Genomic DNA, 22,585 nt, shown 5'->3' with positions numbered 1-22,585 from the left:
AGCCATGATTAGTTACCTCTTTTGAGTTAGAAGCCATATCTGAGGTTGCTACTTTAGATCTAAGCTCATTATGGTCTTGAGAAGCATAAAGTAGCAGCCCTTGAGTTGATTATGGAGCCTTTTTACCTTAAACCCTAGTTTATAGTGTATTTTTCTTAGATCTCCTTCTTTACACATAAAGTTTGCAAATTTACGTGAGAGATAGGCTTGGGAAGGCTAGATCTACAGTTTGGAGTCCATGCATGACTCAAAAGCCCTTTGCATGTAAAGGAATTTGAATAGACTCGGTGAGTCCTTTGAGTGGACTCGGCGAGTAGCATGAAGGTGATGAGCAACTCGACGAGTGGGATGAACAACTCGCCGAGTCAGATGAAGATTGCCTTGTACTCGGTGAGTCTGTTCTTGGACTCGGCTAGTCAGGTTGCGAAACCCCAAACCCTTCGAGTTGAGACTCGAATCAGTGAGTAGGATGGAGACTCGGTGAGTTGGACAGGTCAGGACTCGGAAATCGTTAGACTCGGCGAGTCATGGACTGACTCGGCGAGTCATGGACTGACTCGGCGAGTCAAGATGCGAAAAGAAGGATTCTGAAATTATGAACTCAGTGAGTCAGTGGGGTGACTCGGCGAGTAGGATTGACCTGGAAGGTTGACCTTGACAAGGACTTTGACTTGGACCAGGGTTGACTTGGTTGTCTTTCGGGGGTCAGTTAGACTCAGTGTTGCATTGATATTGGTAGTTATGGGAGCAAAGGGAGTAGGAGTTCAGTGAGTTTCTGGGCAGCAGCTAGTGAGTTCATCAGCAAGTTCAGCTAGTGCAGGTGAGTTTCCCTTTGTGTGAATAGGTCTAAGGCCACAATGCCGGCCCATATAGTTATGAGTAGAAGACCCAGGGGTTAGCCCTAGGCACAGTATGCTAGTATGATATATAGGACGAGGTCCATTAATAGCGGGCGGGTGCCCAAGGATTTGTTTATATGATAGTTTATACTTGTTGTCTGTGTGATACATGTATGTGGCTGGTAGGGAGGTGAGTGTGGTCGAGGTCTCGTATATCATCAGTAGCAGAGTGTGGATGGGGTTCCATATCTCATTAGTAGCAGAACAGGGGTGAGACCCAAGTTAGGGAAGGAGTGAGAGTGGGCTGGGCCCGCATCTCACTACCAGTAGGAGCATGGACGGGGTTCCATGACTCATCAGTAGCAGGACATGGGCGAGGCCTAGGATAGGCGAGGCCTTAGGACAAAACCAGTTGTATGTGTTTAGTTATGTGTTGTGATATGTTTATGTGTTATTATTTGTTGGTGGGCGAGGCCCTGTGACAGGCGAGGCCTAAGTGAAACAGATCTGTATCCGAGCGGGGCTCGAAGCCAGGCGGGGCCGTTGTAGTGGGCGAGGCCCAGGATAGCGGGCGTGGCCCAGTATGTGCAGTATGTGATTATGCATGGTATGTGGTAGGGTGGGGAACTCACTAAGCTTCGTGCTTACGGTTTTCAGTTTTGGTTTCAGGTACTGCCACTAGCGGAGGGAAGAGCTCGTGGTGATCGCACGGCACACACCATAGATTAGACAACCTGGGAATGTTTACTCTAATAATGAACATGTGTTTTGAAAACTTATACTCAGATTATGTTTTGGAATGATGGCTTTGCTTAAAGTAATGTTTTATTAAAAGAAATTTTTGGTCTTAAATTTTGGGTCGTTACGGCATTATCACCCAACTCACTACTGATATCCTCTCACCAGTCACATGCCCGATCCGTCAACAGGCAGGAAGCATATCTGACCTTCACCTCCTTGGGGCAGAAACTCATCCTGAATGCGTTAGCCATATCTACTAACCACCTCCTACTACCAATGAGGTCCCTTTCCCCATGAAATGCAGGAGCTCCACAAGCACGGAACTCCCGGAAATTCAGTGTGCGAGCTCCAATGATAGTCATAACCTCTGTACGGAATGCGGCCAAGCGCTCATCCACTATCTCCGATACATGACGAGAAACCTCTGATGAAATACACTCTTGCAACTTCTCATTAATTGGCTCACCATCCGTACTTGAGCGAAAACCCGAACCTATACCATCTCCGTGAGAGCTCATCTCCAATCTGAAATACAACATTTCAACAATCAAACATAACCAAGGGTTCTTTCCCATAAGCTTCCTAGATTCTCGAAGTCGTCTCAGTAGCTATAGTATGGAACCTATGCTTTCAGTAGTACGGGCCCAATACTACCTTCCACACCTATCCATACTCTCCTCAGCAATCATCCCAAATCCTCCAGGTCACTTTCTCAAACCATTATGCCAGTACTCACTGTATCGTACTACTAAACTTCTGAAACATCTCCTAAGCTTTCCTAGGTGCCCGAACACACCCTATCCTCAACTGCTGAAAGACTCTTCATGATGCCAATTAACCACTACATGAATACCATCACATGTGACGAGGCTCGAATAATCCTTCGATTAAAGGACTCATCCCTACAACGGTTAGACTCAAACAAGTGATGCTCAATAGGGTGAAAACCAACACTCTGAGATTATTCAACCCTGGTCCCATGTGACTTAATGTATTTATCTAGTAGTTAACTCCCAGCACTCGAAGTCCCACAAAGCACAAACCAAGCAACATTTAGACAAATAGAAAAATCTAACCAAACAATCCATTCAATCCTCTTACCAGGAATCTAGACTAGCATGTAATTCAAAGGCTCATACACTCAGGCATAACCTAAACAAGCTATCATATCACTGACTGATTAGTACTAGCATGCAAGTCAACAAGCACATACAATAGGCATACAAGGCATCCTTCCTAGATCCTCATCCCTAATCTAGCATGTAGTTCTCATAATCATATCATAACATTTATAGGTATCTTGGGGAAATCTTACTTGAGCTCGGCTGATTGTACGCATCACACACTTCGTTCTTTTCAAAGTTCTTTTCACTTTTCAAACTCCTTTTGTAAAATGATTTTAATTCTGAAAATTTTCATAACAATTCCATAGTTTGAGTCCAAACATACCCGAAAGTAAGTCTGAATCCCTCAAACGAAGGCTCTTATACCAACGTGTAACATCAAAAAAATACAGGCCAAAAATTTCGTTTTAATTAAGTTATTATAAAACTAACAGTATAAGAAAACATCCATAATAACATATCATGTCAAAACCAATACGTCAATAATAAAAACATGTCATCATAAAATCATATCAGAGTATAATCCCAAAGATCTATTGTGCGGAAAACATAATGTGATGCGCTGCGATCGAGTCAGCTCCTTTCTTTTGAAAACGAAATACCTGAAACTAAAACTGAAAACCGTAAGCATGAAGCTTAGTAAGTTCCCCAAATACCACATTCCACACATATCATCATACTGCCTAGCATATCTGGGTGCTGGCCTACCCCTTCGGTCTCTTTCGACCGGATACTGTCTAGCATATAAACACATACTTGCATACTGTCATACATAAACATGAGACATACATATATCATAATCAGTAAGGATGTTATGTCCCAAACATAGTCTTGTCATTATGCCACAGGCCACCACGTGGTCTTTTTTGCCAAGTCGGGGGATCCCACTCGGTCCTACACACAAGTGCCAAGAGCCACCTCCTGGTCTTCCATGCAAGCATCACAAAGAAAACTAACATACATACTACTCTACTTAGCAAATCAGCATATAGTATACCAGTAGCCACCTCCTGGTCTTTTATACATAATAGAATATAGTGCTTCAGGAGCCATCTCCTGGTCTTTCATACATATTGCCTAGGGCTAACCCCCGGGTCTTCCTACCATACATAATAACATACTGAGTGCCAGGAGCCTCCTCCTGGTCTTCCATGCATAATCCCTAGGGGTAACCCTCGGGTCTTTCTACAATACATAAACTAAATGGGCCGGCATTGTGGTCGTAGACCCATGCACACAGTAAGGAGACTCACCTCGCACTGCCGAAGTCTCGAACTGCCAATAACAATGCATCACCGAATTAATAACTGGGTTCCAACTCATAATCATAAGTCCATGTTAGGGTAAGAGACTACTCTACCCCTAACTTAGGTTGACTCAAGCCCACGGCCCAATCCAAAGGACCAAAAGTCCAACCATGGCTCAAATCCTAACTAATGGCCCAATTTTCCAAATTGGGCCCAAACCTTTATAAGGACACACCATAAGGCCTAGCCATTTAGTCCGGTCCAACATTCAACATTCTAATGGCCCAATATCACATAATCATAAAGGCCCAAACTATGGCCCATCTATGGCCCAATTTTCCAAATTAGGCCCAACGCCACATATGGGCCTGACCTCAAAGCCTATTCATTACTCTAAGTCCATTTGCTTGATCTTGGATGACCCATTAATAACCTAATGATCAAGGACCAATACAAAGGCCCAATAATAAACCCAATTTAAATTAGGGTTTCACATAAAATGAAGATTAGGGTTAAGTTTCCTACTTAACCCATTAATGACTTAGTCCACTAAGGACTTAATCCATTAAGTCCAATATTGCTTAGATTAATGTTTTCCAATGATTATTATTTAATATTTCAAGCTATTAAATAATTCCTGTGTGTGTGTCCCTATTAATTCTAAAAATTGGGGTTTTATTGGCATTAGGGTTTTCCAAACACTAATTAGGGTTTGCAAACCAAATACTAGCCCTTTTATCAATTTGTTGGGCTTTTAGGTCAATTAGGGATTTACTGGGCCTAATAGGCCCACTAGAATATCATTAAGCTCGTTAGGGTTTTCACTAAGCCCATTAGGCTTCATTGGGCCCATTAGGGCTTCTTTAGGTCCATTAGGGTTTCAAGCACCCCAAACGAGTGAACACAACGAGGCAAAGTAGACCGCCACCCGACACAGCAGCCGGTGGGGGCAGGAGGCGGCAGCAACCACCCTATGGTGGTGGTTTCAGTTTTCTTTTCATTATTCCGACATGATTACAGTTTACAATGAAAAAAAATCCAAAAATAACACACACACTAACTAACATAATCACACACATGGCGACACATGGTGGTAGCTACCACCTCATGGTGGTGGTGGTTATAATCTTGGGCCAATGCAACACCAAAAGCACTCCCAACATTAATCTAACGCACCTGAAAGCCTACAACCATCAAAGATGGTGGCTAACAGTGGCGGTAGTTCGCAGAACGGCGGCAACAGGCGGCGGTGATGAGCTTCTTTCTTTTTCTTACCTAAGAAAAACCATACAACATTATCCTTACAAGATACATTCATACATACAGCAGTTCACGTACACAACAACCTTTGCATGGTGGCGGCAGAAAGAGATGGCATGGTGGCAGCCACCATGGTTGGTAGTCGTGGTGGTTTTTCTCCGGTAGTACCAGCCAAATAACACACATGCTACACCACAAATGCCAACAACAACATGTATAGTCAAACACAGACTCCCACAGCCACAGTCTAGGTGGCGGGTGTCACCGGAAAAGCGAAACAGTGCGCCCATGACCACCGACAATGGTAACGACGTTTCCAACATCGTACCAACAGTAAAAAATGAGAGGGAGAGAGAAGAAGGTGGATTGCGGCTGACTTACCGGTGTTTCTAGCAGGTCACGACCTGCACACGATGAACCAAGCTTACTTTCTAGAATCGACGGTTCTCCGGCTGCACACACGTCTCAGGTAGCAAGGTTACATTTCAATGATGAAGTGGCTGCTTGGCGGCGTCGTCTGATCGGAAAATCAACGGCGATGAGTGGTAGTGGATATAAGGCTCACGGGAGGTGATAGCGGCTGAAAAAGGTCTATTATGCGTAGGGTTTAAGATACGACGAGGGGTGGAGAGAGAGAGAGCTAGAGAGAGAGAGAGACGGTTTAATCTTGTGTTCTAAATGAAACATTGAAGCATTATAACAAGTTTGGCCCCTGACCCCAAAAACTCTTTTGAACATATCCAATATCTACCATTCAGCCCCCAGCTTCCATAAATCTTTACAATTTAAATCCAGAATTTTCATTTTAACCCTTGCTTCCATAATTCCTTTCATAGTGAGTCCTAATTGTTACCAAGCAACCCTTGTCTTCCTTATTGCTTACAAATTAAGTCCAGATTTTACACTTTAAACCCCCAATCTCTAAAATTGTGAAAATTAACTCCTTGAGACCAACACCTTGCTATATAATTATTGATTTTAGGGGTACTATTCAATCATTAATTTATTTACTTATTTTTTTAATAAATGGGGTGTTACAATTTTATCCAATCTTGCAGATGCTTTAAAGTATTTGCAACTGTAATGTTCACTCAAAATTCATCTATAAATGTAAAAAATTAACTACATATACACATGTAATAGAAGTATTGTAGATGAAACTTACACAGACTGGCACTTGAAAGCGTCAATTGGTAATTTTGCCCCATCAAAACTATTATTAATTTGATCAGTGGCGATGGCAGAGTAGTAAGCGATGTTCCTTGCTATCTTTTCTGTGTTGTCGATGAAGTACTTACCATTATCTGATTTATTTGAGTATAAATATGATTGAAGAACAAGGATTTTGGGGTTTTTTTAATAGTGTTAGAATGTTGATGTTGGGGAATGGGGATGATTGTAATTGCTTGATATCGATCTCCGAAGAACTGAAATGATGGGTTGAAGTTGGACAAATTATGGTGCCTAAACATATACAGTATAAAATAACTTAATTGTCCTTCTAAATAGATTGATTCATATTTTATTACTTTGGGTATTTTTGTGAAAACACATCAATTAAAAAATGGATGATATTTTCTTTTACTATTTAATATCAATATACATAAAAATAATTATGGTAAACTCTATTTTAGTAAAATGAAAGTACAATACCATTATTTTTGCATAAACCACAAAACAAACACAAATGAAAAAGAAACATCAAATTATAAGAACCCAAAACAAAAAAAAAACCCTCATAGGTTAGGGTTTATGGGTTATGACATTAAGTCATACGAGTTATGGTTTAAAGGTTATGGCATTAAGTCATATTGGTTAGGTTTTAACTATTATGGTAGTAACTCATTTGGGTTAGCGTTTAAGGTTATGGAATTAAGTCACATGGGTTAGGGTTTAAGGGTTATGACTTCAAGTCATATGGGTTTGGGTTTATAAGGGTTATGGAATTAAGTCGTGTGGGTTAGGGTTTAAGGGTTATGGCATTATGTCACACATGGGTAAGGGTTAAAGGGTAAGTCACATGGGTTACGGTCTAAGGGTAAGTCACATGGGTTAGGGTTTAAGGGTAAGTCACATGGGTTAGGGTTTAAGTGTTATGGTATTAAGTGACTACCACCCAATGTAGATAACCCATGACCCATATGTTATTCGTGAGTCTTCAAATGACACGATAAGCCACTACCACCCAATGCACATGAACCATGACCCATATGTCATTTGTGGGTCATAAATGACACTATAAGCTACTACCACCCAATACACATGACTCATGACCCATATGTCATCCATGGATCTTACCATAACACTATAAGCCACTACCACCCAAAACATATGACACATGACACATGAACCATACATCATCCATGGGTATTAACATGACACTGTTACCACCCAATGCACATGACTCATGGCCTATATGTCATTTATGGGTCTTAAAATGACACTATTACCACCCAATGCACATGACCCACGATCTATATGTCATTTTTAGGTTTTAAAATGACACTATAAGTCACTACCACCCAATGCAGAGGACTCACGACCCATATATCATCCATGGGTCTAAACATGACACTATAAGTCACTGACACCCAACACATGACCCATGGCCTATATAATTCATGGTTCCTAACATGACACTATTACCACCCAATACAAATGACCCATCACCTATATGCCATATATGTGTAGCACCCATAAAATTTAAGAAAATTTTAAACTTTTCTAAAACACTTAATACTATTCAACATTAAATTGTTTGTTTTCAAAATAATAATTATCAGAGTATCCTAGTATCAAATCAGAAAAATCATAACAGCAGGAGGAGCAGTACGATCAGGTCTTCAACTTCCCTCGATCACTAGAAGTACTTGGAGCAACAAACTGAAACTGTAAGCCCGAAAGCTTAGTGAGCTACCCCAAAATGCCAACATCATAACAATATAATCATAACATATAACCAATAAAAATTAGAATGCATAATGAGATTTCAGCCTGACTGGACTGTCTCGCAGGGCCTACAGTCTATCTGGACTACTCCTGAGCCTTCGACATTATTGGACCGCCTCGTATGGCCTACATCCTATCCGGACCGCTCATCGGGTATGTTGGCCTACAGCACGAAGCAGGTTCGCCTCAACCTAACCCCCAATAAAACAAACATGTAAATATAAATATCATACGCTGCCTCATATCATGTAACAATCAAACCGATCTAACAGATCACTAATCTTAGAAACATTCCAATAATCAAGATACATATCAAGCATCGGTCTGTAGACCCGATTGATGAGGTCCATAAATACTGCAGGCGCGTTAGTGAGCCCAAATGGCATCACCGCGAACTCGTAATGACCATAATGTGTCTGAAATGTGGTCTTCTCCACATCCTCCTCTCTGACCCGTACCTAATGATATCTCGGCCTCAAGTCTATCTTGGAAAACCAATATGCACCCTGCAACCAATCAAAGAGATCATCGTTCCTTGGGAGTGGATAATGGTTCTTCATTGTTAACTTGTTCAGTTCCCTCTAATCAATGCACATCCGGTGCGATCCATCCTTCTTCCCGGCGAAGAGGAATAGTGCTCCCCATGGGGAACTGCTAGGTTGAATGAACTACTTACCCAACAGTTCTTGCATCTGTGATGACAACTCCTATATATCGGATGACGCCAACCGGTATGTCACATGTTAATGTTTTAAGAATCAAAGGAAAAGTGAAGGAAACTTAAAGAAAGAGTATGCTGAATCTGATCGCGAAGATGGATTTATATCGCTTGATTGAAGATCGGATTCTTGAGCTACTCTTAGGAGTTATGATAGAATTCTAGGAAACATGTAATAGCATTATTTTCATTTAAAGTTGCATTGTAAGGAAAAGTTTTTCGGCATTTTATAAATAAATAAAACTTTATTTTACTTTATTTTATATCTCCTTGCAATAGCATTTATGAAAACTTGATGTTTGTATGTCTCTAGCAATATTTAAAAATATGATTTTGACTCTTTCATTTGTGGTAGTGACTAAATTTACCAAATAAGGAAAGCTTCTCATCATATAAGTTTTCAGTTGGATAGAAACTTGGAATCATACAAGTTGTACAGTATGATGAATGAGAACTTTCAACTTTGGAAAAATTAAGAGTAGTTCCTTGTTCACATTTATATGTGAGTCAAGTGAAGGACTAAGGGATCGAGTACACATTCTTGTGCACTGATCAAGTCCACCACAAAATATCTATAAGACTATTAGTCATGTTTCACTAAAGTTTAATAAATAAGGTTACACTTACAAGTTTATGTGTAATTCTGATACATTGAAAAATTTTCAATGTATGGTAGAACAAATGAGAAGAATCAAATTAGGCAGAAAGGATAAAGGTTTCTCAAATCTAAAAAGACGGGATAGTACTTTAGTATCATGTTATATGATCATATTAATGATTAAGAGACCTTATCACAATTCATCCTCTAAGTGCATTCTGATAGCTAAGAAGAGCAGCTACGATTTGTTAAAGTGGTCAAATCAAGAAGATGATTCATACCTCGTTCCAAAAACAATTCTTAGAGTCATACTCCAAGATTGTAACTTGAGTGACATATCTTAAAGTAAGGTTTATTAACACTAGTCAAATGTAAGAGTAAAGTGTGTCCTACTCTTGTACATTTGAAATTGGTAAGTTGTGAGGTTTTGGATAAAACAAAGACCAACTAAGGCCAATTATGTGAAGTGTTTGTCTTGATAAAGAATCTACACTATCCCTTGAATATTTGGCAAGATATTCTTATATGTTAATAGGATAGTGGAAATCTTAAAGATCCTGAAAAGAATTTTAAGATCTAATCAAAAATAAAAACATGTAGTCTAACACTAGCACACGACGTGAGGTTTATAACCTATCATGTTGACATATTTCTATTTCTGTGCCCATTCCAATTAAAGTTGGGTTTGCATATGAGTTCTTAGAGTTCTCATTTGGTTGCATAACAACTTGGAAGTAATGGAAAACCCTTGGGCTTCCAGGTGGCAAGAAATTAAGATTAAGTTCAGTCCATATGAGTTTGGATTTGTCATTATCCATGTCTTGTTACTATGGTTTTAACAATTCACATGGATAAGAACACATACACCATAAAACCTAAGGTTAATAAGGTTTTTCTCTGATTCATGAAAATGATGGTGAGGAAACACTTCCACTAAGTAGATTTGTAGCAGATAGCAAAGATCTAAGCAATTGAGACTATGATTACGGCATCCTTTTTCATAGTTATAAAATTATTTAGACACACCTATGAGCTATCTAAGATAAGGTGTATGATTTTGATAAAGTCTTATCTAGGCAATCTTGTCTCAGAAATCTCAACTTTGGTAAGAAAGTCAGCAAAGTATTGACTTCTGGAAGTCCAACTGATTTCTGAGTACATGTCAAAGATAGTGGGAGCATAAGTGTTATGCTAATAATCATCATGTTAGTAGGAGCTTAATAATTATGATAAAGGTTCCAAGTTACCAATCTTAATTATAGAAAACAAAAGTTCAATTCGTGGAGTTGTAGGGGTTGAAAATTTGTTTTGCTATAATTAAGGGAGAGGAAATTATACTTCATTTCAATTCTAAAAGCTTAGATTGAAATTTTAATCATCTTTAGTCAAGAGTAGTGTATATATATATATATATATATATATATATATATATATATATATATATATATATATATATATATATGAATTTTATGTTGGTTTGGTTCAACTTAAGAAAATTCTAAATATTGCGTTCTTAAAATTCGATTATGATTACGACATCCCTTTTCATAATCTGAATTATGAGAACTTGACAAATAGAAATATTGTAGCAAATGGAATGGTCTAGTATCATGTATTTATGTGAGACATCATGAATCAATTCCCATATGCTTCAGATATAGGATCGATTGCATGTGCTATAATATTCATCCTTTCTAAAAGTTTTCCAAATACCTGGGGCATTAAGAAGGGAAAAGGTCTTGAATTTGATATGGCTAAAATGATTAAGCAATTGTCAAGGACAATCTAAGGTTTACCAAAGATTGGTTGCTTAGGGACAGTTGGAAGTATAATGTTAATTTTTGGAAGGACCATATTGACATATTCTGAAAAGAGGCAACTCTTGTTCAAAACTGATAATCAGAATGGGAAGATGGGAAAGTGGAAGTTGTTAAATAAATCTGTGTAAGATTAGGAAACTTAATGCAAGAAGGATGTTTCCAAGGAGTTGATCTCCTTTGGAATGGTCTGTAATGTTTGTTGTCAAGTCTTTGTGACTTTGTGCATAATCATTACAAGAGGATCATTGCATATAAATTTAGAATCTAACAGATTTTGTTAAATGGCATGAATTTAGAATTCCAACATTTGCGGTAAGGATTCAGGAGTGCGAAAAGAGAATCATTGAAATTACGTTCAATCGATCTAGTTCACAAATTAAGAAATCATAGACAAACATAGAGTGCATAATTAGTGTATGGCAAAGCTATTGTTTAGAAGAACATAGTGTACATGCTTGGAGCATGGGACAACTATTGTTTTAATTCAACTATAAAGTTGATAGTTTGAAACATTATACAATGAATGACGGGTAATAAATATGGTGATAAATAAAAGATGTGTTATTTATATACATAAGTTCTGAGACCATATTGGATTTGATTATTCTTATGTTTCACTTTGCATGTTTTGACTTCCAGAATAACTAGGTCGTTCTTCCTGAAAGACTAAGTTATTCAAATCATCCACAGTCAGTCATATGATGAAGTAGATATGAATCAACACTGTCATGGGTTGGCTTGTAGAGGTCTAAGATGTTGGACAAAGTGGTGCTACAACACTCATGAGTTCTCATAAGTTCTGAGTATTGGATTCAACCCATGCTCATTGGAATCACTTCATGGATTTTATCACCAGTGATCATGAGTGGATAATATCTTATATTCTTCAAACCTAGAGATATGAGTTGTTACTATGAGTTGGTTATACATTAATCGCACGAAACGCATTGGTAACTCGATGTTCTAAAACGCGTCTTTGTGTATGATCCAACAAGTAGTAGAACAAGCCATATGAGTCCAAGTTTATCCATTCCTTTTACCTTTGGGATAAAAGTGATATCTGTGGGTCCCTCGATGATTTAATGATGACATATGTCAGTGCTAGGCCAAGCATGGATTGATTTGATATGTTCAATTAGTCATTCGTCATAAATCGGAAATCAGGAAACAACAAATGGACAGAGAGAATGATTTATAATCCATGTCTCAGTCCATATTATATCTAGAATGGAGGAATATATGATCCCATGTGTAATGGACAAGTCATTGACAAAGGTCAGAGTTCATCGACAAGCTCAGAGTTCGACAACGGCTTTTGAGAGCTACGATTTCCAGTTAGGTTTTGAAGTCATACTCAATAATACTTTTAGACTTATCCAATTGGGAGACTTTTGGATTAGTGTCTAAGTCCATAACTATAATTGGTATGTACTTAACCTGACTCGACATGGTCCATTTAGGTTGCATGGCATCAGAACATTTGGAGAGACTGTTTGTGAGAAGAGGACATTTGTGACATATTAATATATTATAAGTTCTAATATATTAATATGAAATCATGTTATTTAAGTAGTATTGATCAAGAATTAATTTTGACTTAATTTAGTGATCAAAAAAGACTAATTAAATATATGGGGATTGATTGTGTAAATCATTCATTTGTATATACATGGGCTTATGATCCAAGATTCCTTATGTTGGATTTAACCCATGTGGTGACCCATGGATACTCCATGGAGGTTAAAACCCATGGAGCATAAGGAATGGGTAATGTCATGGGTTACATGGTGTAACCCTAATGTGCACACTATATAAGGACCCCTTTAGCTCAAGAAATTGGCACTAGTGATACATGCATGAGGGCTAGCCAATTTTAGCATGAAGTGTATTCTTCTCATGGTTATTCTAAGTGTTGATGATGTTGTGTGAACCATTTGAGGTGTCACACTTGGGGCACTAGGCTCTCGAGCATCATGGAGTCAAGCTACATCAAGAGGTATGTATTCTAACTTTTTTATTACCCAAGTATCAAAAGATTGTATGCTTGATAGGGTAATACCTTGGAATATTCATATTTGCATGTATAATAGAGAAAACATAGATCCAAGGTATTTAGGGTTGCATGTACACTTAGGAGTGTTAGAATGCTCATAGCCCAACACTATGGATGTTGATGTAAAAGAGGTGTGGGTGCACATTATGTTGCTTTTATAGGCCCCAAACCCTAAATATTAAGGTTTTCATTCCTGATGGTAGTACGCCTTGCGTACATAAGTGTACGTGGAAGCGTACTAAGGTGGAACCTTATACACTTAGCATACTCATATGTACGCATAACGTACCCTCCCTTTTTGGCCCAAATTGCAAACCTGGCCCTTAAACTTGTCTTGGATCTACATTCTAAATCACAAGGTCTATAATCGACAAATTGATGATAGAAGAGGGTTGTGAAATACCTGCAATATCTCGGGATGTTATAATGTGGGTCTTAAAATGACTCTATACCACCCAATAAACATAACCTATCATCCATATGTCATTTGTGGGTCTTAAATGTCATTATAAGCCACTAACACTCAATACACATGACCCATGACCCATATATCATCAATGGGTCTTAACATGACACTATAAGCCAATACCACCCAATGCACGTGACCCAAGACCCATATGTCATCCATGGGTCTTAACATGACACTATAAGCCACTACCACCCAATGCACATGACCCATAACCCAATATTGTCAATGGATCTTAACATGAAACTATAAGCCACTACCACCCATCACATAACCGATGGCCTATATATTGTCCATGGGTCGTAACATGACACTAGAAGCCACTACCACCCAATGCACATGACCCAAGACCCATATGTCATTTATGGGTATTAACATGACATATAAGCTACTACTACCCAATGAGCTTGATCCATGACCAATATTTCATCCATGGGTCTTAATATTACACTAAAATCCACTACAAAATAATTCACATGACCCATGATGCATATGTCAACCATGGGTCTTAACATGATATTATAAGCCAATATCACTCAATGCACATGACCATGACCTATATGTCATTTGTGGTTCTAAAAATTATACTATAACCCACTACCACCCAATACACATGACCGAGGATGTATATGCCATCTATGAGTCTTAACATGACACTATATGCCATCAAACACATTTCTAGGGTTGCAGTTTGATTTGTTTAATTTGTTTGCTAGACTCGTATCTTATAATAGTTGAAATAACCTCAATTATTTTACAAAAGATACACTAAAACTTATAAGTCAAATTAACAAGAGATTTAATGTGAAATTAATCGTTCACAGTCTTTGACTTAAATTCCACAATGTCACTGATCACCTATGAATTAAAGAACTCTGTTATGTTTCTTTTGATTAGATTACCAACAGGTTGCCAATGACACGTTTTCTCGGTAAATTTTACGTTGAAATTTTGATTATGTTTTAAAAAAATTCTATAATTGTAAAAATTGAAGTTTTTTCTTTGTTAAAAAAATACAAAAAAACCAATACTAAAAGTTTATAATAACCATATTCAAAAACGGATCAAACAAGATTTTTTCTTGGAACGGCGGAATAATATAAAACTAGCAAGAAGCTAGAAAGAGAATTACATCAAAATAGTAGCAGAAATAGGATTATGAAGCCAAGAAGACCAACTAATCTTGGCTTTACTACACCTACTAGAAATCCAAACATAAGATTTATGAACAACATCCTCAAAAATCATAGACTCCCTAGGCGAATTTGCTCTAAAAATAACATTGTTCCTAAAATGCCAAATGCACCAGAAGGCAGTCAAAATCACAGCATCAAAAGCTTTGCGCTAACCAATACGCCCGATGGTAGTATCAAACCATTTGAAAAGGGAATCTACAGTCAACTGGGAAAGGCAGTTAACATCCCACCAAATTGCAATACGGGACCATAAAGCACATAAATCAGAACACTCAATAAAAATATGGTAAACAGGCTCCACTCTAGAAGAACAAACAAGGAAAAGAATAGAATCCACCACGATGCCCCTATAGGATAGGCGTTCTTTAGTAGGGATACTAGACTATCTGATTCTCCAAGTAAGAATGTTGATCTAGATTGGAATCCAATTATTCCAATGAGTAGAAGTACCTCCATTACTAAGAGTATAACCATCCAAGAGTTTTCGAGCCGAAGAAAAAAAATTATCTGACACATCGATAACCCAACCTAGTCTATCTGGAATCGGCCTGGGTTGGAAATCCTGCAAAAAACAGATAAGAGTATGCCATTGTTCCTGTTCCGCTCCACCTCTAGGGTCACGTCTAAGAGTATTAACACCCCAACCTAAAGACAACCTATATGTAATAGAAGCATTTATATGCAAATCCAACATATAGATTCTAGGGAAATAAACAAACAGAGGCGTATCATCTCTCCAAACATCGTGCCAAAAAGAAGTGTGAGTACCATTACCAACTCTGATAGGGCAAAGAGATTGAAGGTCGATATCTTTCTTACATAATTGAGCAAACATACGAATGACCCCTCCCCATAATCCATGGCCAGTAATATGGAATTTCAAGTTCCTGCAAGCACCATCGAAACCATATATAGATTTTATCACTTTAACCCACAGGAGGTCAGGGCAATGATAAAACCGCCACCACCACCGAAAAATCATAGCTCTACTGAAAGAGAAAAACTACCAATCCCCAAACCTCCATCATCCCTGGAGGTTAAAACTCTGTCCCATCTAGCCCAATGCATGTGATGCTCATCACTATCAGTACCCCAAAAAAATCTCGCCCTTAAACTTTCAAGATCCTTTAAAACCGAAATGGGAGCAAGGAAAACATACATCAAGTAACTCCCTAAAGAACCCTAGACACACTTCACCAAAGTAAGATGACCTCCAAATGAGAGACACTTAGCCTTCTAGTTAGAGAGCTTGTAACGAAACCTATCGATCATAAAGGCCCAAGAGGATTTTTGAGTCACAGGCTGACCCACCGGGATTCCAAGATAAAAAAAAAAGGAGCATAGAGGCCGTACAACCAATCCTGTTAGCCACCACAAGAACATTGGAAAAAGAAATTCCAACACCAATCAATTTACTTTTAAGTAAATTGATTTTAAGCCTAGAAGCCAAGTAAAAACATCTAAGGATACGAAGGTGACAGTTAGCGTTCTCAGGGTCCCAAGGGGTGATCAACATAACATCATCTGCATACATGAGATGAGAAATCTCAATTCTTGAAATAGAAACTCCTCTAAAAGCATTCCCAGCATGATCTCTCATCATAACAATGTGGAGACCTTCCATAGCCAAAAGAAACAGAAAAGGGGATAAAGGGTCGCCCTATTTCAACCCTCGGTGAATTTGAAATTCATCAGTCGGGGATGCATTAACCAACAGAGAAGCTCTAGTAGTGGATAAAAGCTCTTTAATTTACCAACACCACATGGACCCAAAACCCATAATGGACATAATTTCCAATAAGTAGTCCCAAGATAAGGAGTCAAAAGCGTTCTCAATGTCGACCTTGAGAAGCATCAGAGGATTATTGGAAGATTTACTCCAAGTAACCAATTCATTTAGGAGAAAGGGGCTATCTAGGATCTGTCTACCCTTGATAAAAGCATATTTCTCAAGGCTAACGACAATATGTATAACTTCCATTAGACGACTAGCAAGAAGAAATAATTTTGTATTGGTAACCTATAATACTAATGGGTCTATAATCTTTTGGAGTCTTAGGATCTCTCACTTTTGGAATGCTAATGAAAAACAAATCATTACATCCCTTAGGTATGACAGAATGATGAAAAAAGTGGTGAACAAAAGCCTCAACATTAGTAGCAACAAGGTCCCAATATCTTTTACAAAATCCAAAAGTAAACCTATCAGGGCCAGGGGCTTTATTAGAACTACAGTCCCAAACACCCCTTTTTATCTCCTCACGGGAAAAAGGGGACTACAAGTAATCAATATGCGTTTGGGATAAGGAACTAAAAAGAGCATCATCTTTTACCGGTCTCCATGAAGAGTTCTTCTGAAATAAAGACTGGAAATAATTATGAAACCCTTCTTTAACCTTGATCGGATTATCCACCCAAACGCCATCAATCATCAAACCACGAATGGCAATTTGTCTCCTTTTACGATTAAGCATACCATGGAAAAATTTAGAGTTCTCATCCCCTTTAATGCCCCACTGAATTTTAGCCTTTTGAGCAAGATCAACTTGAACAAGATGATCAAAATCAGACATCTCCTTCAATAAAGAAACTCTTTGTTCTCTCAAGTTGGCAGAGCCATCATCCTCCATGAGCCTAATATTAATAGACTCTAATAAATCTTGAAAATTTTTCCTTTTCTTACCCACCATAGCCCGGTGATTGGAGTTCCACTCCCTGAGTTTAGATTTAAGAAATTGAAGTTTTTTCTTAAAGATAACCCAAGGGTTAGTCAACTCCATCTCCACCATCTTGGTAGCCCAAGCCTTCATAACAATGTTATCAAACCCCTCCATATGAAACCAAGAATGAAATAAGCGAAAAGGAGTTGGACCATAATCTACTCGATGCTCCAGAAGAAGAATAGGGCGGTGATCAGGAATATTTTGTTGCAAGACCATAACTAAAAGGTGAGGAAAAGATTCCAAAAAGCCTTCCATGACCAAAATCTGTCAAGCTTGCTAAACTTGGGACCCCATTTATCGCTCCAAGTAAACCGAGGGTCACCCAAAGGAACGTCGACAAGATCAAGAGAATTAATAAAATAATTAAAAACTCTAGTAGAATACATATTAGAAATCAAACCCAATCCCTCATACTCGTTTCTAACTTCATTGAAGTCACCCATTACAATACTTTCCCCCGCAGAGTTGGAGATAAAATTATAAATTTCATTCCAAAAAAGTCTTTTATTACTAATCCCTTGTGGAGCATAGACAACTATAAAATTGACTAGGATACCCGAACGAACCCAAACCGCTTCTATAACAACAAATATGTCATGAATGAAAACACAATTTTGTGAAATCAAATCCACATCCGAAATGACAAGAATCCCCCAGAAGATCCACGGTAGGGAGAAAAAGCATGCATAAAGGAAGAATTACCCCCAAAAGATCTAGCCATAACTAAATCGATACTCTCTAACTTAGTTTCTTGAATTGCTAAAAAATTGATTTTATGATGATTACAAAGATTTTTTATCCAACTCCTCTGATCACTAGAGCCCGCTCCTTGGATATTTATTTATAAACAATTCATTTTGGAACTTGTCTGTCAACGTGCCCTTTTAGAATTTAGGTAACACGATCTATACAACTGTTCGTATTATACCCCAACGTTTCTCCCATAGCAATAGTTTTTTGTAATTCATTTAGGAATGAATTATTTTTTCCAATGCCACCTGAAACACTTTGGTTTTTCCCTAAAAACGAAACCCACTGGTTTGAGAATACTGATGGATGCGATGGATCCTCTTTTGAACAGTTAATGCCCGAGATTCGACCATAAGCTCTAGAAAAACCTAATGGTTTGTTATTTGACCTGTCCTTGGGAGAACAAGTTTCAGTAAAAACAGCATTCGTGCCCCTTATTTTCAGATTTTCTGCAGTTTTCTTCCGATGATGATTTGAGAAAAAAGGAGTTGAGGCTGTCGAGGTGGCTACTGTCGCACACTTGACAACATCAGCGGGAGCTTGTGTTGCTGCCTGCATGTCTTCGGCCGGTGTACGGGGTGGAGCTGGGTTATGGTTACTGCGATTCTGGTGACCAGCATGAGCGAGACCTGGGCCAGCAACAGGAAGAGATTCCTGTGATGTTGAGCCTTCATTTATTGGGATAGAATTCCGGTTTTGCCCCTGGGGTGTATCTTTATGAATCTTGGTTGATTTTTTAATTTCCTCTTCTTTATCCATTTTTTTTCATAACATCATAAATACCAAAATGATCAAATGAGGCCTCTTCCTATCAATTAACGAGTCATTGCTATTGCTACCATCATGATCTTGTTCAAATCTATGAGTTGCGTCAACATTATCATTGTCAATGTTGTTGAATTCACACACGAATGTAGGATTCCAACCGGGAGCTTTTTTTATACGAATGGGAAAATTTTCACCATCAATGGGAAAAAATATGTATCATTTCAATTTTTTGTTAGATAAATACATAAGATCGGTAACATTGACTATATGCAGTTTATATCATAATAGGAAAACATGTTATATGTGACCAAAGTGTTATGTAAGAAACATTATAAAATAATAATAATAAGTACATAAAATTGACATCGAAATGCAAAAAAACACGAACTTATATTAAAGCATCCATAAAAATAAATAAATAAAAAAGTTATAACGGAAGTTCGAATAATGAAAAACATATTATACATGATGCGACTTATACATATGATACATACATAAGATAAGCACAAATACATTAAAAAACAAAATTATGTCGCAATCTGAACACACTCAGATTTATACAAATACGTAGCGAACAAGTTCTTTCTCAAAAAAAAAAATTGAATTTAAATTTACATTGACACGTTGACCATCTCAAATATAAATATAAATATAAATATATAATGATATAAACATAAAAATAAATATAGAAAATCAAATTATATATATATATATATATATATATATATATATATATATATATATATATATATATATATATATATATATATATATATATATATATATAAAGGTGAAATATAAAAATTAAAGAAATAAAAATAATATTTTTAAATTTTAAAGACAAAAATATAATTTTACAAAGTTGAAAAAGTAAAATGATGAAAAATCAATTTTATAGAGTTAAAAGGTGGCAATTGTCATTGTATACTAATTTATATTTACCAAGTTGAAATCATAAAACCAAATAACCCTTGTTTTGAAACTCAGAAACCAAAGAACCCCATCAACACATAAGTTCGAAACTGAAAAACCAATAAAAAAAACCGAAGACCGAATCCATTCAAAAACTCAGCCTAATGGATTTAGTAAGCCAAAAACCGAACTTGTCTGATTGGGATTTGGGTTTACCCCAAATATAACCGCCCTCATGTGTAGTTCTAGTAATCATTATGTTGGTTGCATGGAAACGAGATCTGGAACAAAAACGAAACTTCATACACGAGCTTCATATATGCTCAGTCAAGATCTTCATCTATCTTTCATCGTATTAAGAAGGTCATGAAGTTTCTTATTAATTATTTACCTTGATTTTTTTTCTTGGACAATAATTTAATACAAGTCTAAAAAATAAACGAAGACTCCATGTGGAAGCAAACACAGGTTTTACCTGTTATATAACATATCACATCACAATCACAATAGTATAATGAATACAAATCTATCAATTAAATCCAATGGCAAACCGTTCCAGAAGGGCCAAAAGAGTACTCGGGTAAAAGTACTGATCCCAATCATCATATATCAGCACGAACAAAAATTTACTTTTTAGTCTTTGGCAAAAATTTTGTTGATATGGATTTAAAACTCAAGTGTATAACTATATCTATAAAATAACTTGGTACTTATACAATCAAATGATCACTTACCACTCCGAATCAAATAAACGTAATATCTAAAAACCTTTAGATCAATGAAATGAAAACTAAAATCACTAGCTTCTATTTCTTCCTTACCTTTTGTTGATTCCCAAATCTGAATTTTAAGATTGTAGATTCTCATGCATGCAAGATGATCAAATGTATTTTTCTCACAAAAAAAAAAAAGCCCTTCAAAAATCAAACGATGGATCGCCGTAATCCCAAATACTAGGTGGTGGGTACTCGTCGTCGTGTGTGTACGACCAAATAGGAGACGATGGACCGCCAACAACCGTTGGATCTGACACTGTTTCCGCGACCGCCATAGGTGGCGAAGAGCTCGATACAAGTGAAACGCTTGATCCCACTGAACCCACCAACGCTTTAATCTCATCATCATCCTTCTCAGAACTATTCCCTCTATAATCTTGGCATTGTTGCAACTGTTGTTGGGAATTTTCACTTATCCAATTGCTTCTAGGGTTAGGGTTAGGGTTTGGATCATAAGAGTTGAAACCTGGTATCCCTCGAAAGGTGGGGTCCTCACTCTTGGGTACTTTGATGTTGCCCATGCTGTTGTAGGGCAAGTACGCTTGTTGCTGCTTCACAACGTGTAGTGGGTATTGTATTAGATTAGCAGTACCACTAGTTTCGATGTCGTTTGTACTATGATTTAGGGTTGGGTAGATTAATCTGTAGGGCAAGTAATTCCCATAAGCAGGGACGGATAGTGGCGCATGAGGATTGGAAAAGGTGAGACTGAAACCTGCGGGGCGTGGGAGTATTGGTCGGAGAGTTTGAGTGGTGGAGGAAGAGGAGCTGCCACTTCCACCGCGGGAAGAGGAGGAAGAAGAAGAGTGTGAAGAGGAAGCAGACGTGGTGGTGCTACCGTCAGTGCAAGGTTGCTGGAGGTTGAGTTGAGCTCTTGGACCGTAGAGTATAACGGCGGCACGGTCGTAGGCGCGTGCAGCATCTTCAGCGGTTGAAAACGTGCCAAGCCAGCGGCGCGTGCGTTTGCGTGGCTCACGGATCTCGGCGACCCATTTGCCCCAGCTACGTTGTCTAACACCTCTGTACTTAAACTTGCTGTTATCCGGTCCTCCTTTTCCTTTACCTTTTCTGCTAAGAGTGGATGGGCTCTCGAGTCCAGGGGAGCACGTTATGGTGGTGGTGGGAGGAGGAGGAGGAAGAAGAGGAGGTGAATTAGTGGAATGGAGGTGTGGGTGAGTATTATTAGTATTGGTGTCATCGTGGATGTCTCTAAAATGGTCTTGGGGATGGTGACCAGTGGCAGAGTCATCCATAATCTAGTTTTAGTTTAAAGAAAGAGATTGATGGCGATAAAAACTAAGTAGGAGGTGGAGGATAGGGAACCGGAGGTGCTAAATGGTGGAGGAGGGCGGTGAGGCTTAAATAGTCTGCCAACCTCTGTCACACTTTTCTTAGTGGTGGGAAGAAAGTGGATTGTTGACATTGTGAAGAAACATATTCACTAAGATTTATGTTTAATTGTTTTTTCCCGGTCTCCATTATATTTTTATACTTTGTACATCAAAGGAAGATATAAAAGGTAATAGGCTAATCTGAATTTATGAACGAATGTTAAATGCTCTATTCAAAATTAATTCTAACATGCTAAAAAAATCCTCCATAGTTGATGAACCCATGAGATATAATACTTGGGCGTCTAAGATTT

At 38.0% G+C, this 22,585-nt stretch overlaps 1 protein-coding gene across 1 annotated transcript; it reads right to left on the bottom strand.

Annotated features, from left to right (window-relative positions):
* Positions 1 to 21,080: 21,080 nt before the first annotated feature.
* On the bottom strand, positions 21,081 to 22,193 carry LOC145016460 (ethylene-responsive transcription factor ABI4-like). Its single transcript, XM_078974770.1, has one exon. The coding sequence runs from the start codon at positions 22,191 to 22,193 to the stop codon at positions 21,081 to 21,083; it is 1,113 nt and encodes a 370-aa protein (XP_078830896.1).
* Between the last annotated feature and the right edge of the window lie 392 nt (positions 22,194 to 22,585).

This window comes from Lactuca saligna, chromosome 9 (genome assembly GCF_052625555.1).
Source record: "Lactuca saligna cultivar CGN05327 chromosome 9, ASM5262555v1, whole genome shotgun sequence".
Taxonomy (NCBI): domain Eukaryota; kingdom Viridiplantae; phylum Streptophyta; class Magnoliopsida; order Asterales; family Asteraceae; genus Lactuca; species Lactuca saligna.
This window is presented reverse-complemented; position numbering and strand designations above follow the sequence as displayed.